At 39.5% G+C, this 19,988-nt stretch overlaps 2 protein-coding genes and 1 non-coding gene across 5 annotated transcripts; 2 read left to right on the top strand and 1 right to left on the bottom strand.

The window, feature by feature from the left end:
• The first annotated feature begins 556 nt into the window (after positions 1-556).
• On the top strand, positions 557-4,900 carry LOC115748971. Of its 2 annotated transcripts, none has more exons than XM_030685637.2 (3): positions 557-1,125; positions 2,832-3,583; positions 4,055-4,900. In XM_030685637.2, the coding sequence occupies exons 1-3, from the start codon at positions 742-744 to the stop codon at positions 4,578-4,580; spliced, it is 1,662 nt and encodes a 553-aa protein (XP_030541497.1). In that variant the 5' UTR covers positions 557-741; the 3' UTR covers positions 4,581-4,900. The 2 variants fall into 2 exon arrangements, with proteins under 2 accessions (XP_030541497.1, XP_030541498.1); XM_030685638.2 differs by having other exon boundaries at positions 993-1,125; positions 2,821-3,583.
• Positions 4,901-5,226: 326 nt separating this feature from the next.
• Positions 5,227-8,268, bottom strand: LOC115748973 (uncharacterized methyltransferase At1g78140, chloroplastic). 2 transcript variants are annotated; one of them, XM_030685639.2, is made up of 9 exons: positions 8,125-8,268; positions 7,901-8,079; positions 7,274-7,377; positions 7,059-7,199; positions 6,833-6,917; positions 6,337-6,530; positions 6,093-6,204; positions 5,666-5,773; positions 5,227-5,397 (listed from the first exon to the last, which is right to left on the bottom strand). In XM_030685639.2, the coding sequence occupies exons 2-9, from the start codon at positions 8,075-8,077 to the stop codon at positions 5,257-5,259; spliced, it is 1,062 nt and encodes a 353-aa protein (XP_030541499.1). In that variant the 5' UTR covers positions 8,078-8,079; positions 8,125-8,268; the 3' UTR covers positions 5,227-5,256. The 2 variants fall into 2 exon arrangements, with proteins under 2 accessions (XP_030541499.1, XP_030541500.1); XM_030685640.2 differs by having other exon boundaries at positions 7,901-8,077; positions 8,129-8,263.
• Positions 8,269-12,799: 4,531 nt separating this feature from the next.
• TRNAK-CUU lies at positions 12,800-12,872 on the top strand. The gene has a single exon. It is a non-coding gene; the product is annotated as a tRNA-Lys (tRNA).
• Positions 12,873-19,988: the final 7,116 nt, after the last annotated feature.

The following is a 19,988-nucleotide window of genomic DNA, read 5'->3' as shown; positions in this document are numbered from 1 at the left end:
ATGAAAGATTTCATTTATTAATCAGAATAATATTCGAGAGATACATAAAATGCTTTCAATCTCCCATATAACTGCAAAAACAATAACTAAGCTTGTTTTGCAACTAGAAGCGCATTCTCATCCTTTAAAAATAGATTTGGCACAATAAAATTTAGAGAGTTTATGGAGCCGCGTCACGAACATGCTCATCGGGGTTGTCGACTGTTCAATGGCCGAACCGATCTCCACATTCACCCAGGATTAGCTGCAGAAAATTATTCATACTCTGCTGCTTATCATAGGCTGACAAGCAAACTTTGCATGTCTATTTCTGAGGAGCCCATAAATTGGCAGGGGATTGCTATATCACGACTCCTTAATGTCTTTATACCAACATAATCGAAATGGAAATTTTTACTTCCCTCGCATTTTCGTTATTTTGGGTTTTTTTTTTCTGTCATTTTTTTAAAATTTTATTTTCATGTTACAAAAAAAAAACGAAATATGACGTCACGCCACCAGCGTCGGCAACCGGCATCCAGCACATAACGGGATTCGGGGGACTGCAGGGTCCGCCCAATTGCCTCCCTTCGCCGTTCGGACCGTTTCTTCTCCCATGCCTTGAAGGATGACCGGCGGGATCCAAAGTCAAACCCTTCGCCATTCTCTTTTGACTTGTCAATCTCTCCCTTCTTCGCCGCCCTCGTCGTCGTCTTCTTCCTCCATGCCGCACCGGATTCACGGAAGCGGCGCGCTTTGACCATGCACGGGCTGGCGACGAAGGCGACTAGACGACCCCGCGATGACAAGGCAGACGACGATGTGGCTATGATCAAGATCAGACGCTTCGTGTCCAAAATGGAGCCCGCTAAGTTGACTCTGCTCCTGGTGAACCTCGCCGGGATCATGGAGAGGGCCGACGAGTCCCTCTTGCCGGGCGTGTACAAGGAGGTCGGAGCCGCCCTGCACGCCGATCCGACTAAGCTCGGCTCGCTCACGCTGTTCAGGTCGATGGTCCAGGCCCTCTGCTACCCTCTGGCGGTCTACTTGGCGGCGCGCCACAACAGAGCTCACGTGATTGCCCTCGGCGCGTTCCTCTGGGCCGCCGCCACGTTTCTTGTCGCGTTCTCGTCTACTTTCTCCCAGGTATGAGTGTGCTTTGGATCAGGTCGTTCTTGATTTGATGGATCTGTGTTTGAATTGCGGGTTCATGTATGGGCTTTTGGTCCTGGAATTTTGTTTGTTCTGGTAGACAATTTTCCAACTTTTGGGAATATAATCTGTTCTGCTGTGCTGAGCTGACGACCCAGAGAGCAAGGAAGATTGGTTTGAGAAGGAAATTGGATTCCTTAGCTATTGCGTCTTTGTTTATGTGCACGGAGTGGTCCAGCTTCTATTCCACAGTTGGGAATGTAAATGTAGTCTAACAATGATAAATTTTCAGCTAAGGATTTTAGCTAAAACTACTGATGATATAGTATAGGAAATTCCAACCTACATAATTCTCTGCACGAGCTTCGGTCAAGAGAAGCATTTTGAATCCTCTAACAAATCATCCGTTGGTTCAAGTTTGATCCGCAATGGGTATCTCTGGTTGCTGAATCACAAGCAAGAAACTTTGGGGGGCAGAGAAAGGTAAATATGAAGTCAGTGTTTTTTTAAATGGTTACGATTTCCTGCTAAATAGTTGGAATCCAATAACTAGGTGGAAATGTTACCGGAGACTCAGAACTGAAGGGTAAGTCGTGGCATAACCATTGTAATCTGGTCAGTCCTTTCTTGGTACAAGGAATGCAAGAAACTAAATAGGTCGTGGCTGTGTAATTTGTGCTTGGAGCACTACCTTTTGGGTGCAGAGAGCATGATTTTTGTTGGCCGGTGATGTGAGAATATGAATTACAGCAGTTATAGTCTGGTTTAGTAGTCTTGGGGGACATACGCCGCTCTATTGTAGGCAAAGAAGGGAGGAAAAACAGACTGTTTACGTGCTACTACTCAGCAGCTAGGGTAGTTGGAAATCTAATTTTCATTTGGAACTTGCATAATTGGGAGATAGAGACTGAAGAAGGGTATTGTTGCACGGGGTTTGGAGGTGATTGTTCTAGGTAGTCTAAATCTCAGCATGATAAGCTAATTAAAGTGATGTTAACTCCTATGAAGGACAAAGTCCGAGGAAGTTCCATTTTTTGCTCTTTCTTTTTGGTTTCCTAGGTAGTCATACTAAGTAACTATATTCTCTAAAATTGAGGGCTATGTGGGTTAGGACCTTCTATAGCAGTGTTCATATACGAGAAAGCTTGGGAGCTTGCTGTATATCTGTTGGTACCCCTTCACAAGGGGGAGGTCTGTGAGAAAGAATATGGTCCTGACTGAGGAGTTATAGACTTGGGAAAGGACACATACTTACTCAAAACAATAAAAGTTTGCGTACCTCTCATGCAATAATCTTCCAGATGTGAGAGAAAGAAAACCTCAAGATTTTGCAAGTGCAGGGACTGTTTTTTTTTTTTTTTTCCTTCCGGCAACTGTTTTTGTCCCTATGGAGTTGCCGTATTCTCAACGTATGATGCCGCAGGCAATGTACTTTGTGTTCTGGCTATTACAGACCTTGTAGATACTCTCTTCTGGCAAAGATGTTTTGTACCATTAACGGTTGACACCCATGGTCCCCCTGTTTATGAAATTCCTGTTTTGATTCTTACTGATGGAAGGATATTTTATTTGAAAGACATAGCTTCATTGACTATGAAAAGATGTTTGATGTCACATGAACCTTCCGTTTGATTGAAGGAAAGTACTGAATATGTTCATGAATCAGCTGACTTGATTAATTACACTCAGCATTTGTTCAGGTGGCAGTTTCAAGAGCTTTGAATGGCATTGGGCTTGCCATAGTAGGACCTGCAATCCAGTCCCTTGTGGCTGATTCGACGGACGATAACAACCGGGGTATGGCTTTTGGATGGCTACAGCTGACTGGCAATCTCGGTGCCTTAGTAGGTGGTCTATTTTCTGTGCTGGTAGCTCCCACAACATTCATGGGGATCCCTGGGTGGAGAATTTCCTTCCATTTGGTTGGACTAATAAGCATCCTAGTTGGAGTTCTAGTCCGCCTCTTTGCCAGAGATCCACATTTTGATGATGGCCGTGCCAAGATTGCTGGGCAAACTTCAAATCAATCATTTTGCTCAGATGTGAAGGACTTGCTTCAAGAAGCAAAATCGGTGATAAAGATTCCATCGTTCCAAATAATTGTTGCACAAGGCGTAACGGGTTTATTCCCCTGGTCAGCTTTGTCATTTGCAACAATGTGGTTGGAGCTTGTTGGGTTCTCTCATAATAAAACTGCATTTCTCATAGCACTTTTTGTGATTGCTAGTTCCCTTGGGGGACTTTTTGGAGGTAAAATGGGAGATTTTCTTTCCAGACGTCTACCAAACTCTGGAAGAATAATTTTAGCACAGATAAGCTCGGCATCAGCTGTCCCACTTGCAGCAATACTTTTGCTGGCTCTGCCAAATGATTCATCCACTGCGTTTGTACATGGGTTAGTTTTGTTCATCGTGGGCTTCTGCATATCATGGAATGCTCCAGCAACAAACAAGTTAAGTTCCAAATCAGTCCTCTTCTTTCCTTCACACAAGTTACTGAGCACACAGCTGCCTAAGTATTTGATCATATATGTACAGAAACATTATATAAATGCAGTAGGTTATTCATTCCATATATGAATTTCTTGAGAGATGCTTAAAGCACAGGGGTTAACTGATTTGTCTTTTGAGATGAGATAACGGTATAGGGTGCAGGCAGTGCTCTTACTATTAAAAGGAACAGTAGTGACTGGGCAGCATTAGAAGTTTGTTTTTAGTTTTTATTGTTTGGAATTTAGAAACTCATGTTTTGCAGTTCCTGTAATAGTCTGAAAAATTTTCGATGATGCTTTATCATCATACATGGAAACATGATTATGAATGCCTTATATCCAAGATTTTTGAAAGATAAGCAGTGTGTATTTAGTTACATTACTTTCCTGAAGATTGAGAAATCAATACTGACTCCAGTTTTTGCATTGCAGTCCTATTTTCGCAGAAATAGTCCCTGAAAAATCCCGAACAAGTGTCTATGCCCTGGACCGATCCTTCGAGTCCATACTATCATCATTTGCTCCTCCTATAGTTGGAATACTAGCCCAGCATGTGTATGGTTACAAAGAACTTCCTGGAGGATCTGGTGCATCGCAGGATATTGAGACGGATAGAGAGAATGCAGCCTCGCTGGCCAAGGCACTGTACGCAGCTGTGGGCGTTCCCATGTTCCTCTGCTGTCTTATCTACTCGTTCCTCTACTGCACGTACCCACGAGATAGAGAGCGGGCTCGGATGGAGGCTCTAATAGAATCAGAGATGGAACAGTTAAACTTGGATGATATGTCCCCCAATGGAGTAGGTACTGGTGATCTGGTTGACAGATCAGATATTAATGGTAGGGAGAGGAGTGTCATCAATGCTCATTACGAGGAGGACGATTCTACCGATATTGAGGATGGCTATGAGAAGACGTTGCTTCACCATCAATTGACGTTCTCTAATCTGGGTGAGTAGTCGCACAACGCATCTGGCTAAAGCCGGCATCATTTTTGAAGGAGGGAGGAGGTTTTTGATAGGTATACTCGCATAGAACTTCTGTAACTACAATTGATAAGCAGAGACCTTGCAAGAGTGTTGTATTGTACAGAGGGAGAGGTTATTGTAGAGATTAGAGGAGCTACATTTATGAATTTGTGGAGGTCAAGCTGTGGTCTTTAGTTACCTTTGCATTCTCGTCTCAACGAGGATATAATGCAACAGCGTCTGAATGGACAGAGCGGATTTCGCTCGATAGCCACATATATCATCGTTTATAGGAAAGAACTGATCCGGTGTACTTCAACGATTTCAAGTTCTTGATTTGCATTACATCAAATGCCGGCACAACTGAAAGTTATTTCAATTAAAGAAGCACAATAGTGAAAAATCCAATCTCATGAGTTATGAACAAGACTCGAAGGTCAGAGACGCCCAAAGCGAAGAATGGATGGTATTTACAAATCAATATGTTAAGAGGGCAGCCTTTATTAGTGCTTTAAACAACAAGACGTTCTATATATGCATCTTAATCCGCCTAAACTTCACCCCAACAGTATGAGAGATTACCAGGGGTGCCTGTAATTAACTTTTGACTAATGTGTTTGCTCCATTATTCAAAGTAATCGGTGAGCCTGCTGGCATATCTGGATTCTTAGCTGGGTTTGGAAGCCGATATCATCACGAATCGCTCATTCCTCACAAATTTAAAGCCAATCAGCCCACAGGTTCTGCAGAGATCCTCTAGTTCGCCTTCAGATAGGAAGATGTGGCTGCCAGATATTTGAGTTATATTCTGCAATGAGAGACAAAAATGGTGATTAGGCATCAGCCCGACAAACGGCCGTTGTATCCCCCAAGACAAATGAAGCATGCATGTCCCATTCTAGAGAACAAAATGTTGAAAAGTTAAATTCTTTTGTTGTGTGAAGAATTGGTGGAACAAAAACCAACCCTCTGCCCCTGACAGATATTGTTGAACTGTACATACCAGAAGAGAAAACATGTACTCTCGAGATGTAGAGCTGCATAGAGGGACAGGACTCAGAGCCAAAACCAAGTACCTGGCGTAAAGGCCTCAGAAGAGGAAACAATCTAAAAGGGCCATCAAGCAAGAATGTAGTCGCAACGAAAACTCCACCAGGCCGTAAAACTCGACTGATTTCCGCAACCTGAGAAAGCACCGCGAGATGATGAAATGTGAGCCTATGACAAAGAACTAAGAGATTTTAAACCAAGTGATGCTTCTCAAGGTAGGATTAATGAAGTGCATACATTGAATAGAGCTTCACTCCTAAAAAGATCTACTTATGTGCGCTGCAAACATTAATTTTTCCCATGTTTGAAAATGCTGGAGCCCTGCCCTTTTGACAATTTTACGGGAAGTTTGGAATTAAGCATGCAGAGCAAGACCAATGCTATCTGATCCCCGTTTATATTGATCTAGACAACTCATAGGGAACAGAAACCATAGAGAACCGAAATGCTCACAGCTGTTGATGGTGAAGGCCAACAATGTAAAGCAGCACCAGCGTGCACAGCATCAATAGAACTTGAAGCAAAAGGAAGTCTAGAGATGTCAGCTCTGACCAATGCCAACTTCCTACAAGTAGAAATGTTAGTCAGAACTGACTCGCCTAGCATAACGTGTCAAGAAAATAACAATCTAAGAGAAATTCCTAACAATACAGCGCCAAAAGATACACGCTTCAATCATCTTAGTGAGTCTCCTCACTCTTTTGGGAAATTATCCTCCCCCTGAATGAACTCGTAACACTGCTCCAACATATTTTCAGAGTAGTCCAGAGCAATGACGAGAGAGAACAGTCCACTCTTGGCAAATAGTCTTGAAAACAGACCGCTCCCACAACTTGCATCAAGAATGTTTCCTCCCAGTACTGACTTGAGGAATCCCTTAATCAATTCGAACTGCAGTTAAAATCTCATCGTCAGTAGCTCCACACGAAGGAATCAGAGAGGAGTACCACATCCATTAGATTCGTAGATCCAGCCTAAGTTCAAAGGAATCGAGTCAAACATACATCTGTTTGACGGTAGGATCTTTTAGTAAATTTTCCTGATCGGTAACCACGTTTTTCGAAAAAATTGACAACACCACATAGTAACACCATCTTTCAAATATCAGCAACGCACAAACCAGTTCTGTACCAAATGGCAGTGACAAGCATACACGAAGCAATAGGAGTAAAAAAGAGAGGAATCGAACTAACCTCCTTCTCTGGACCTGGAAAACCACCCCAAAATGAAAAACTTTGACGCCATCCCCTCTCGTAGAGATACGATATCAACGGAATCCTGATGCAAAATTCGATCAGTAACACATCACCTGAACGACCACGACTTATATAACAAACCCACCCAGACATTGCCACTGGAGGCTACATTGTCAATTTTTACCCAACAAATCGGCTGACTCCAACAAATAAATTTTCACACCTGAATAACTCTGCGGAAAAGGCCATGGATTCGCCATATTCCTCGGTTCCACTGGTTGCTGTAAGATCAAAATGGGTTTCGTTGCCTACATAGGTCTTCTTACAGGTGCCACACTGCAAAGTAGACCCGGACGCAGAATCCCTGCAGCAGAATCACGATTGCGATGAAAACAACGACAATCATGGGGCGAACTGTCTTAAAATCGTGCAACTTACACAGATAACACCAGATCGCCACGGGACGTCAGCGGCTCATAACATATGGGACAAGCTAATACACCCTGTTTACTGCTGAGTTTCTCCTTATCCACAGTCGATTCCTGCACAAATGAAGTTCGGTTTTTCAATCACCAGGAGGCAAGACAAAAGAAACAAACCTGGAAAAAAGACCAAAAAGAAACACGGAACCGGGCGAGCCACCCATCACAAACTTTGAACAAACAGTTCATCGAGAAAAGTCAAATGACCCTGTATGCAGTTTATTGACTAGAAAGAAAATCGCGAAAAGGGCGCCGCAATTACTGTTCCTTGCTATCAGGACAGTATACAATTCAAAAGCCTTCTCGCAAAATTCTGTTCTTCATTTTTGTCCCTATTTTCGGAACAAAACGGCATCCGAACTTTTCTGCTCGACGAGCCCCTGTCAGAGAGGCACGCAAACAAACAAGCTCGAGTTCATCAACAAGACTCCACCCTGGCGGGCATTGTCCATCCAACCGAGAGCGCTCGATCACTCGGTCGCTTGCTAGATTCACAGTTCCGATGCCAACTCCATTCCTCGAGTAAAGGTAAACTCTACGATACAATCCAAACACGCCCATTCCTATAATCACAAACACGTACCAGCGGCGACGGCTGCTTAGTTTCGACGAAGGCCGAAGAGGAGGCCCTCACTTTCTGCCCGAGAAATCGGCGCTCGAAGCTCGTCCTACGGGATTTCAGCGGGAACCGCCTCGGGCTCCTGAGCTGGCACGGCCCGAGCACGCTCGCCAAGCTGCCGCCGCAAACAGCACTCGCCATGGAAGCCCTCTCCCTCTCTCGCGCGCGCTTAAACAAACGCGGACACGTGCGCAGAGACAAATGGCCGGTTTCGACGGTGGCGGAATCCGCGAATTTATAAGCAACGAACGTGGCTCGAAACGGAATCCTCAGGCGGAGACGCAACTGCCAGCCACAGATCACCCAAATCGTGTGTTCCTTCTATTTTTTTTTTTTTTTTTGTTTTAAATGTTATTATCAATTTTTTAATTTTTTCCGTAACTGATTTTTGGTTTTTCGGGCGGTAATACTTGCAACTGAAAATCGAAGGTCACACTGTCTGAATGAGCGCAGATGCCTAATTCTGAGAAAGCCCGGAAAAAGGAAGAAATGCAAAATAAACTCTAGACCCTCGGCTTTTTCTGCAATTTCACGCAACGGTACGACGTTGTCCCTAAAATTTAAATTTATTCAATATGATCTCTAAAACTTTAATTTGTTGAGCATAGGTTATGGACTTTTGGTACGAGCTTCTAATTTAAGGATAATATTGAACATATTCGTACAGTTTGGAAACTAAATTGAACATGTATCGAAAATTTATGATCCACATTGAACAAATTAAAAGATCAAGAGCAGCATTGAATATACAGCCGAAAAGTTAGAAGCCATTTATGCCTGTGTCCCCCTTTTGCACAAGCTGGCCCAAAGGTCTTAAATCTAGTGACGAAATTCAACATTGCAGTTGAAGGTTGCGAGGACAGTGGGTTAACAAAATTGGGGACCCCAGTTGGTATTCTTCGTAAGGAGGAGGGAAAATGATAGGATTACGTCAGAAATTGAACGAGCATGCGTGCGGCAAAGTTTATGATCGAGATTGAACAAATTAAAATATCAAGAGCGTGTTGACACCTAAATTTTGATCTTTTTTTTAGTAAATCATTCATTTAAGCACAAAAATGAGAATTAACATTAGTTCTCACCAAAAATTAATTTCTCATGTATCGTATTGAGCTTAATTTGACAAGCGATTGGACTAGACTTAATTTGAGAATTTCGACTAAGACAGGTAGTGGGTGCCGATATTAATTAGGCTATATTGGACCTATTTTGAGCTGAAATCAGTTCATTTAAAAAATTAAGGCTTTTAACTAAATGTCTATTATTTTGAGAAAGCCTTAATTCAATCCCAGAAATTCGCGAAAGAGCCCACAATAACACAAATTCGGCCAAGCCCATTTGCACATATTAAATAGCCGCAAAATTGCAATAAATAAATGCCAAATTGGAAAATGTTAGATAATTGAGCAATCTTGATTTGAATATATCTTTTAGGCTCTAGATTAGGGAAATAACAGATTTTGCTCTTAAAGAAAACCCTAAATCTAAGCCTATATAAGCATAACTTTGCTCACAATTTTGGAGGGGGGCCATTCATCATAATACACGGCCACAAAAATTTCTTTGGCAGAATTGAGACTAGAAAGCTTGCTCGTATACTGGGAGGCCAGAAGAGACAAATTTGCTAGGTTCTCGTGCAAGAATCATGGGGATGAGGAAAAAGACCATGCTTAGTGAACTAGAGGAGTGAAATCAAGCGGTCAAGATGATTACTCATCACCATCTTCGACATGAAGGCCGGTGAACAAATTCACCGGAAAATAGAGAGGGTCTGCCCGTGAAGTTTGTCACATGAGAGCCGCACGCACCCTTTATCCGCCGCACGCGAACCCTTTGCCGAGCCAAGTCGTTCCTATTGAAGCCCACGACGACGGCGAATTCCCGATTCGAACACTGGCGCCACTAAAATATTACCCGCGACAAAGCTATTATCTGTGCGACTAATCTTCGACCAAGATTTTTTCTGTTTTGCAGGTTCCGAGGTCTTTCTGATGACCGCTCCTCCAACGAGCCTTTTGACCCGAGCTGAGCAATCTCGAGTTGCCCAACAATCATCCACGACTAGATTGGTTTTGCCAGCAAGCCATCTCCCTCGCGGTGAACTTCGACAACACCAGCTTTCTTCCATGCGTTTCACTTGAATTTTATTGCAGGTCTTTTATTTGATACACACGTGAAACACTGAGAGTGGATAAGTGGAGGATCTAATCATGGGGCCTGGGCAGTCGAAGTTCATCATTCAAAAGGGAGTCCAGATTGTGAAGTTCACAAAAGCAAAAGTCCAAGTCAGATAAAGGAAGACTTGGCAAATCATTCAAGAATAGACGAACCGAGATGCCATCTACGAAAGGAGAATTCCATTTTGCCTTATTTTTTTTCTCTGTTGGACGGTAACGGACGCACGCAAAGACTTCCACCATGATTTTGGATCTTTCACTCGAGAACCCTTGTCCTCCGTGCACTCGTCGAAATTTCCTCGTCGGCTTTCCCATTGTCGACCACCGTATCGCGAGCCCTTCGAACCATCCCCATCCGATCGATTCGCATCCGTCGGTCCTATCCGCAAGCATGATCGAGTCGATTTGATTCGATTCCTCATTTTGGAAAGATAATAAGCAGATAAGGTAAATTTTCATCTCAAGTATTCGTAGAATATTCGCTTGCCTAGTTTTCTATATAATTTTGCATGTCATATTTGCATATTATATTCGCATGTCATATATTTGCATATCTGATCATATCTTGCATATTGCACAAGTGGATATTTTTCAAAATACATGTTGATTAGGAAAATTTTCTTTCCTAATTCACAACTTGCCATATGATCAAGAAAGTCCATCTTTAAAATTATTGATGGAATACTCGATTAGACAATGATTTTGGTTCAATCGTTAATCATAGGATTACGAATTAAAGATTGACTCAAATATTCCCGAAATATTTCAAAATTTGATTGATATATCCACTTTCTTGATTGTATTGATTGGCATATTCACTTACCTAATTTGATTTGGATTGTTTGATTGTCATATTTTTTAAAATATATCCGTCACATGATGTAATCTCAAAAATTCTAAAAATTTTGCATTCATTCACATTCCATATTCGAAAATTGCATACCTAAAAAAAAATAGCATCATGTAGATATTGCATATCTGTTTTTTGTAAATAATTAGATTAGATTGCATTTTAGTATAGAAATTGCATGTTTAAATAGAATTTTATGCCTAAAATAATATATCTTAATATATTAGGGTTTAGGTCAATTTAAACTCTAAAATATGCAAGATAAATATTGTTTTGGCATAGTTCTATTTTAGGAAATTAATTCATCCGAAAATTAAAAAAAAAATCATTCATCCTTGCCATGTCATCCATGCCACGTCATCCATGCCACGTCATTATTTCTTACCATGTCATATTAGGTTGCATTTTAGTTTATATTGCGTATTAGAATTGCATGTCTAGGTTTTAATTAATTTATATGTCACGTAGCTAATTTAATTAAACCATGGTCTCACTTGTATATTAATTTAATTTAATTTGCATGTCATCTTGTTTAGTCTTGCATTTAATTCATAATATCGCATTGCATATAGTATAGTTTTTCATGCATTCATATAAAAAATAGAAAATAAAAGAACTATCTTGTGTGGCGCATGCTCCCTTGATTATATTGACTTCTAAATGTTCATTAATTGATTGTGCACCCGCATGATAACCCTTGTTAGTGGCTTAAGTTAAAATCAATTAATGTTGCCTTCTCAAATGATTTTTCATGAAATAAAATGATACCGAAAGAGCGTTAGAGTAATTTGGCGTAATCAAATCCCTAACCTCTTAATCTACGGTTCGTAGGAATAAAATAGTTCTCTCACTATTTTATTAGGTTTCTAATAAACCTACCATAAATGATTAGTGGCGGCTCCAAAATTAAAATATATTGCATGTTAATCAATTGAATCTTAAGTTGCGATTTGGTATGGACTTGGGAGAGTCCGAGTTAACTAATTAACCTGATAATCCATTAGCCTGGAAATTCTCGAATTTTTTCAGGTTACGACATAGCGACATTGAATATACAGTTGGAAATTTAGAAGCCATTTATGCCTGTGTCCCCCTTAAGGTCTCAAACCTAGTGACGAAATTCAACGTTGCAATTAAAGGTTCCGAGGGCAGTGGGTTAACAAAATTGGCGACCGCAGTTGGTATTCTTCGCAAGGAGAGGGAAAATGATAGGATTACGTCAGAAATTGGACGAGCGTGCGTGCGGCAAAGATGGGTCCACGTCATATTTCATTGGGCCTAACCTAATTTAGGGCCAGACCAGGTCCAGGCCCATTTTGCTGAACACAGAGGTATGGAACTCGATGTGGAAGATGATGACTCTCGGGTCCTACAGAGAACTCCAACTCAGACGTGCCTGTTTTCTGGGCCATTTGGCTAACATCAGCACCTCAGGCATCATCTCCAGAATGGGTCTGCACTGCAGCCATTGCCCTTTCAAATTCTGGGCATCCCTTTAATGTTTCACGACACGACCGACCGAGTCGTTAACTTGGAAAGAAAGCAAATGGCCGGGATCTCGAATTCGCAGTTAATGCGCGCTATTTTGCATTTTTCCAGGGAATCCTCCGTTCCTGAGGCATCGTCTTTAGTTCCTGATGTTCAAGTATCCCGCTGTAATTTCGAGCTCTGATGTTTTTATCTTTTATCCATGTAAAAAGACATGCCATAGCAAGTTCTAAATTCAAATCCAGTGATTTCCTCTTCTTTTGGGCCGAGATTATGCTAAGAGTGTGATTAGGGGCCCAGGTATTATTATCAATTAAATAACTTTTAATGTCCAAAACCTGGCAGAAAGCCCGTCTAGCTCAGTCGGTAGAGCGCAAGGCTCTTAACCTTGTGGTCGTGGGTTCGAGCCCCACGGTGGGCGCTGCCAATTTTTTTTCCTGCACAGGCTGTTTCTCTTGGTTTTCTTCCATGCTTCATCTTTATTTTTGTGAAGGCTTTCCGCTCTCGAGTCTTGACAGCTTGAATTATCATTTTCTTATTCCTATGAAAAATGCATAATTTTATCTGAAGACAGTACGAAATTGCTTGATCTTGAAAGCTGAACTCTGTAAATGGCCAATCAATACCCTTATTAAACCAATTATTTAGGTGGGGACTGATTTAGCAAACTAGTACTATCAATTCTACACTATCTTCGGCAATGGTTCTTGAACAATTAGGATACCTAACATGAAAGGCTATGGTCGATTCACCTACATGTCCCAAGTTTTGATGAGAACTCACGGGACAATTATATATTTGCGTATACTTATAACATCAGGCTTTTCATGTTGTCTATTAACTATAATGTGAAGCGGTATAACTTTACAATCTAATTCGGATGAGGAAAATTGTCCAATCGATTCTGAATTTATTATAAGATTGTCAATTTAGTCATAAGCTTTTAACTTTACTCATTTAGTGATAAACCTTTATGCGAAATCTTAAAGCAGTTTTTCGGGCCAATTTTCGCCGAAAATCACTATCTTGACGGTCCAAGAATCTACAACAATCCTATGTGGCACATCGCCATATCAGTGATTTTCGGCGAAAATTGACCAGAATGATTGCATTGAGAGCTGGCACAAAGACTTTGGACTAAATAGTCGAAATTAAATTTACGACCGATCGGGTAATTCCCGAATTCGGGTAGTAAAAAAAATAAAAAGGGAAACAGATCACGGGGATGTAACATCAACCGAGTGCGAAGTCTCCGACATTACGTGCGGAATAATTGCAATTGGCAAACCGTGCGCTCACTTTTCGTTATCGAGTCAATTCGAACTTTAATAATTATGGGTGGCAGAAATCGATGGGTGGTTAATTAAAATCCCCCGAAATGCCACGTGTGGTCGGGATTGGCCAGTGCTAAGAAAAGGCTTCGAAATTCATCATCCTCGTCCCCTCTCTATATTTTAAGCTCGCTAACAATGATGGCTTAGCTTCGATTTGTCCTAAACAGTTTCACCTTTTCGCATTTTTTAAATACGTGTAATCTCTTTCTGTCTTGCCGACAAATTTGCTAATGTCACAGCCGGTCCCTCTTTTCCCTCTGTCACGGGTAATCCTCGCGTCTCATTTCCGGTCGTAGTAAAATGATGGTCCACTAGCTAAGGCCATCGATTCTTCTTCTTTTTCTTTTTTTTTTTTTTTTTTTTTTTTTGGTTTATCTCTAAGCGAAAGATAGACGAAGATATTTTTAAGAAAAATGATAACCACAAGGAAATATGCAATCGAAGCCTGGCTCCGGACAAAAAAAAAAAAAGATTGAGCGCGAAAATATATAGTAAATGATGTAAATGATGTAAACGAGGGATCTAAAGGATGCAAATAAGGGCTCTAGAAATGTTTGAATAACGTGTGAAATTTTTGTAGGGCAACAATCGACTGTTTCAAAATTTAAGCCGTTAGATGGATGTGTTACTTAATTTTTCAATGCTCATATTGTTTTTCTTTTTTCTGGCTCTTGCATTTGACAATTAATTATGCTCTATGTAAATTGGTACCATTGAAAGATTTATAAAGGAAGAAAGACAAAAAGACAAAAATTAAAGAATATTATAAAACGATATATTGTAAAAGCTGTCCACTTCAACGCTGGTCGTGCCACTCGGGAAGGCCAATTTCCACGTTAGCGATTCCTGATCAAAATTGGCCCGAAGGGCTCAATTGAAAAAGTATGAAATTGTTTAGGATTAAATCGATATAATTAAAATGTTTATAATTGAATTGGCCCACGCAGGAAAGCCGGCTTTCATGTCGGCGATTTTCGATCAAAGTTGACCGGAAGGACTCAATTGAAAATTATGAAAATGTTTAGGACTAAATCCGTACAAATAAAAGGTTTAGGATTGAATTGACTGCCATACAATAGGTTTAAGACTTTTTTCGGTACCTTTTTTCTAAACACGTGATGAATATAAGGCAAAATCAATGAATCGGATGGATTTATATCTGAAAGAGGTTCACAATAAGTTCTTTCAAAATTGACTACTATTTTGCAAATTTTGCGGTGTGAGCGGGTGATAAGTAAATTCATGGAGGAAGGAGTGAGATAACATATGTAATCATTTTTGTTCGGTTTGTTGCAAGACCCCTATCACCCGTCGGGGCAACAAGCCAAAGGCATACCATAAATGGAATGGATGAAAATAGTTTCGCCAGGACAAGATTCTATTATAAGCAAGTGGAATGTTGAATTTTTTTTCTTTCTTTTTGGTCAAAAGATTGTTGAATTAGGTAGCTGGATATTCCGCGTGAGTGCACATGACTTGTCAACTAATGATCGAGATGATGATCTCGGCAGACCAGCAACACTTATGTTATTCGGCAAAAGGAAACAGCAAGTGTCAATATTTATGTGCGGCGCTCACTTTGATGTCAATATTTTTTTAAAAAAAATGATTATTTACATGTCAATTCCGATGAGATCACCGGAAGTTCTTGCCGTTACCACTAAAGTGAGTGTTTTTTCTTCGATTTAACACTAGAGTGATTGTTTTTTGGATCAGTGCCAATTTTCTTGAAAAATGATTAATTAAGTGTGAACTCCAATGAGGTCATCGGAATTTCTCGCCGTTTGTACGAAAATGACTGTTTTTTCTCCGATTTAACACTTAAGCAATCCGGAAAAAAAAATGTTAGCACCAAAATGAGTGTCGTACACAAATATTGACACTTAAAGTGTCCTTATGCCATGTTGTTATGTTGGCATATCCATTAAATTAGGTTATTTAACCACCATACTTTAGAATATATGGAGGACTCATAACCCGTGTAATTAATAAAGGACATCAGATCATCCTTACCATGAAAGAATGGCGTATTATGAGGACAAAATCGGAAAGTAACAATGAGTACTTAGTAAATAGTTAGACTTGGAGAGTCTCAATCGAATTAGCGAAAAGAGCGGACTAATTGAAAATGATTTTACCGGAAGCACTCCTAGTGTGGTTTAATCAAAAGAGGATTTCGTCGATCTATTTCGCTCATTTTTTGCTAGCTAATTTACGGGATTAATGATATGACAAAGTTTTGTCCGACCGTGGACGGTGTAGTTAAATTTAGTACCACGTTGCCATTAGCTCCCATGATTTGTGCTTCCACTCAATCATTTGAAAGCATAAAATCACGTAATATACTGATAATAACATTTTTAAGAATTAGTCATTAACATAAATTTGAAAATTACTCTATTTTCTAGCTAGATTGGTGGATTCCATAGAGAAAGGAGGGAGACAACCCAAGCCATCATTTTTTTCTTGCAAGACCCTATGGCGGGGTCAGTGCCACAAGCCAAAGGCATACTATAAACGGATTGAAAACCTTCCAAAAAGCTTCGTGAGGGAAAAATTCTATCATAAGCAAATGAATATTAGCTGTCGCGAACTCAAGTTAATTATATTTCGCTTCTAAATCAGCTAGCCAGATATCCCGTCGTCGTTGTACCTAACTTGTCAACCAATGATCAAGATAATGATCATTGCTAAACCAGCAAAACATATACAATTCCATTGGCATATATTCATTTTATTTAAACACTATACTTTAGAATAAATGTTCAAATCATTACCTGGGAATCACAAACCTATGACCTAATTCGAGAAATCTCTAAATGCTGGTTTGTTGGGTATGGCCCAAGTTATGTTTCGCCCTTGTGTGGTCCATGCAACTGCAATTTTTGTAATTAAGATTTTGCCACCTGCTACTTTCTTTAACCAAGAAAATGAAGCTAGATCCAGCAAAAGTCACCTAAAAATTATCCAAGTCCTAAAATGTCAAATATGTTGTATTGTCCTAGAGAAGATGGAAATTGGGGGGAAAAAACATTTGGTGCTCTTGACCTTCTTTTGAAACATTCTTTTTAAGCTTGAGGTCATTCGACATATTCATGAGCACTGTTTGTTCAAAAATCCAAAATAATTCCGTTTATCGATCTATATCACTAATATTTGGCTATAAAAATTACGTGATTATCAATGTGACGAAGGTTTGTCCAACAAAGTGACGGACGGTGTAGTTGTTTATCACTATCTTCGGAAAAATTACCAAAAAAGTTCTAAACATATTGTATAAACGCTAATTCAGTTCTAAATTTTTAATTTGATCAATTTAGTCTCAAACATTTTGACGATTTGCTAATGTAGTCATTTTGGCTAATTTTGGCTGGAAATTGCTAACACCTACATGAGATTTGACATAGATAATTTTTGTAATTTTTTTAAAAAATTTGTGAATATTTCATTCTTTTTTTTTTTTTTCTTTCTTTCCTCTTTCCTTTTTCGCTTTTTCTTATTTCCCTTCTCCGTTCTACGGCCCTTACTTGGCACAGATTTGGGTGAGGGCTCACGGGCCCTCATTCTGCTTGGCGAGGGCTTTAGGTAAGGCCCATTACGCCCTCACTGGTCCTCGGTCAAATAAAAATAAAAAAAGAAAAACAATTATTAAAAAATTATCCGCACGACATAGGATGGCTGGCGCCTATGTTAGTAATTTTCTGCCTAAATTGATCGGAAGAACTACATTGGCATATTATGAAAATTTTTAGGATTAAATTTGTCAAATAAAAAAGTTTATAACCGATTGACATTCGTACAGCAAGTTTGTAAAAAATGTCCACGTCGGTGCCGGTTGTGCCACGCAGGAACGCCGGCTTTCATGCCGATGATTCCCGATCAAAATTGACTGGAAGGACTCAATTAAAAAATTATGAAAATATTTAGGATTAAATTGACACATTTAAAAGGTTTATGACTGAATTGGCTGCCATACAATAGGTTTAAGACTTTTTTGAAAGTTTTTCTTTAACACATGATGAATATAAGTCAAAATCAATGAATCAGATAGATTATTTGTTTTTTAAATACGTCTAATCTTTTTCTGTTGTGCCGGAAAATTTGCTAATCTCACAGCGTGTCCCTCTTTGCCCTTCGTCACGGTTAACTCTCGCGTCTCATGTTCTATTGAAGTAAAATGACGGGGGGCTAGCTGAGGCTACTGATTCTTTTTTCATCTCTAGGCGAAACATAGACGAAGAAATTTTTTTTTAAATGATAAACCACAAGGAAATATGCAATCAAAGCCTGGCTCCAAAAAAATACTTAGCGTGAAAATATATAGTAAATGATGCAGATAAGGGATCCAGAAATATTCGAATAATACATGAAACTTTTATAGCACCACAACCAACTCATTTAAAATTTAAGTTGTTAGATGAATGCGTTATTTAATATTTAGATATCTTAATATTGATTTTTTTTTTGCTCTTGCATTGGACAAATAATTATACTCTAAGTGAATTGGTACCATTGAAAGATTTAGAAAGGAAAAAATTGATAAAAATTATAGTATATTATACAAAAATATATTGTAAAAATAGTCCATGGTGGTGCCCGCTATGCCACGCAGGAAGGCCAGCTTCCACATAAGCAATTTCTGATCAAAGTTGGCTGAAGGACTCAATTGAAAAATTATGAAAATGTTCAAGATTAAATCCGTATAAATAAAAGATTTATGATTGAATTGACTACCATACAATATGTTTAAGACTTTTTTGATATTTTTTTCTAAACACGTGATGAATATAAGGCAAAATCAATGAATTCAATCAGATGGATTCATATATGAAAGAGGTTGACAATAAGTACCTTCAAAATTGACTACTATTTTGCAAATTTTTTGATGTGAACGGGTGATAAGTAAATTCATGGAGGAAGGAGTGAGATAACATATGTAATCATTTTTTTATTTTATTTAGGGGTTTCTTGCATGACCCCCATCATCCGTCGAGGCAACAAGCCAAAGGCATACTATAAATGGAACGGATGAAAACAGTTTCGCGAGGGCAAGATTCTATTATAAGCAAGTGAATTATTGAATTTTTTTTCTTTCTTTTTGGTCAAAAGATGGTTGAATTAAGTGGCTGGACATTCCGTCGTCGTTGTACATGACTTGTCAACTAATGATCAAGATAATGATCTCGGCTCTGACCAAAAAAAAAAAAAAAAATAATGATCTCGGCAGACCAGCAAACCTTATGTTATTGTATCGGCATATTCATTAAATTAGGTTATTTAACCACTATACTTTAGAATATATGGAGGACTCATAACCGGCGTAATTCCTTACCACGAAAGAATCACGTATTATGAGGACATAATCGAAAAGTACCGATGAGTACTTAGTGAATGGTTAGACTTGGAGGGTCTCAATGGAATTAGCAGAAAGAGCGGACTAATCGAAAAGGATTTCACTGGAAGTGCTCCTAGTGTGGCTTGATCAAAGGAGGCTTCCGTCGATCTATTTTGCCCCCTTTTTTGCTATCTAAGTTAAGGGATTAGTGATACGACAAAGTTTTGTCCGGTAATGCCGTGGACAACGTATTTAAATTTAGTACCGTATTGCCACTAGTTCCTATGATTTGTACTTCTACTCAATCATTTGAAAGCACAAAATCACGTAATATACTGATAATAACATATTTAAGAATTAGTCATTAACACAAATTTGAAAATTACTCTATTTTCTAGCTAGATTGGTGAATTCCATAGAGAAAGGAGGGAGCCTAATCTAAGCGATCATTTAAGACCCTATAGCGGGTCAGTGCCACAAGCCAAAGGCATACTATAAACGGATTTAAAACCTTCCAAACAGCTTCGCGAGGGAAAAATTCTATCCTAAGCAAATGGATATCGATTGCGGCGAATCAATTAAATTATGTTTAGCTTCTAAATCAGCTAGATAGACATCCCGTCGTCATTGTACCTAACTTGTCAACCCATGATCAAGATAATGATCATTGCTAATCCAGCAACACATATAATTCCATTGGCATATATTCATTTTATGCGAACACTATACTATGTTGAAATCATTACCTGGAAAACACAAACTTATGACCTAATTGGAGGAATCTTTAAAAGCTGGTTTTGTTGGGCACGTCCCAAGTTATGTTTCACACTTGTGTGGTCCATGCAACCGCAATTTCTGTAATTAAGAT

The sequence above is a fragment of the Rhodamnia argentea genome, chromosome 2 (assembly GCF_020921035.1).
Source record: "Rhodamnia argentea isolate NSW1041297 chromosome 2, ASM2092103v1, whole genome shotgun sequence".
Classification (NCBI taxonomy): Eukaryota; Viridiplantae; Streptophyta; class Magnoliopsida; order Myrtales; family Myrtaceae; genus Rhodamnia; species Rhodamnia argentea.
This window is presented reverse-complemented; position numbering and strand designations above follow the sequence as displayed.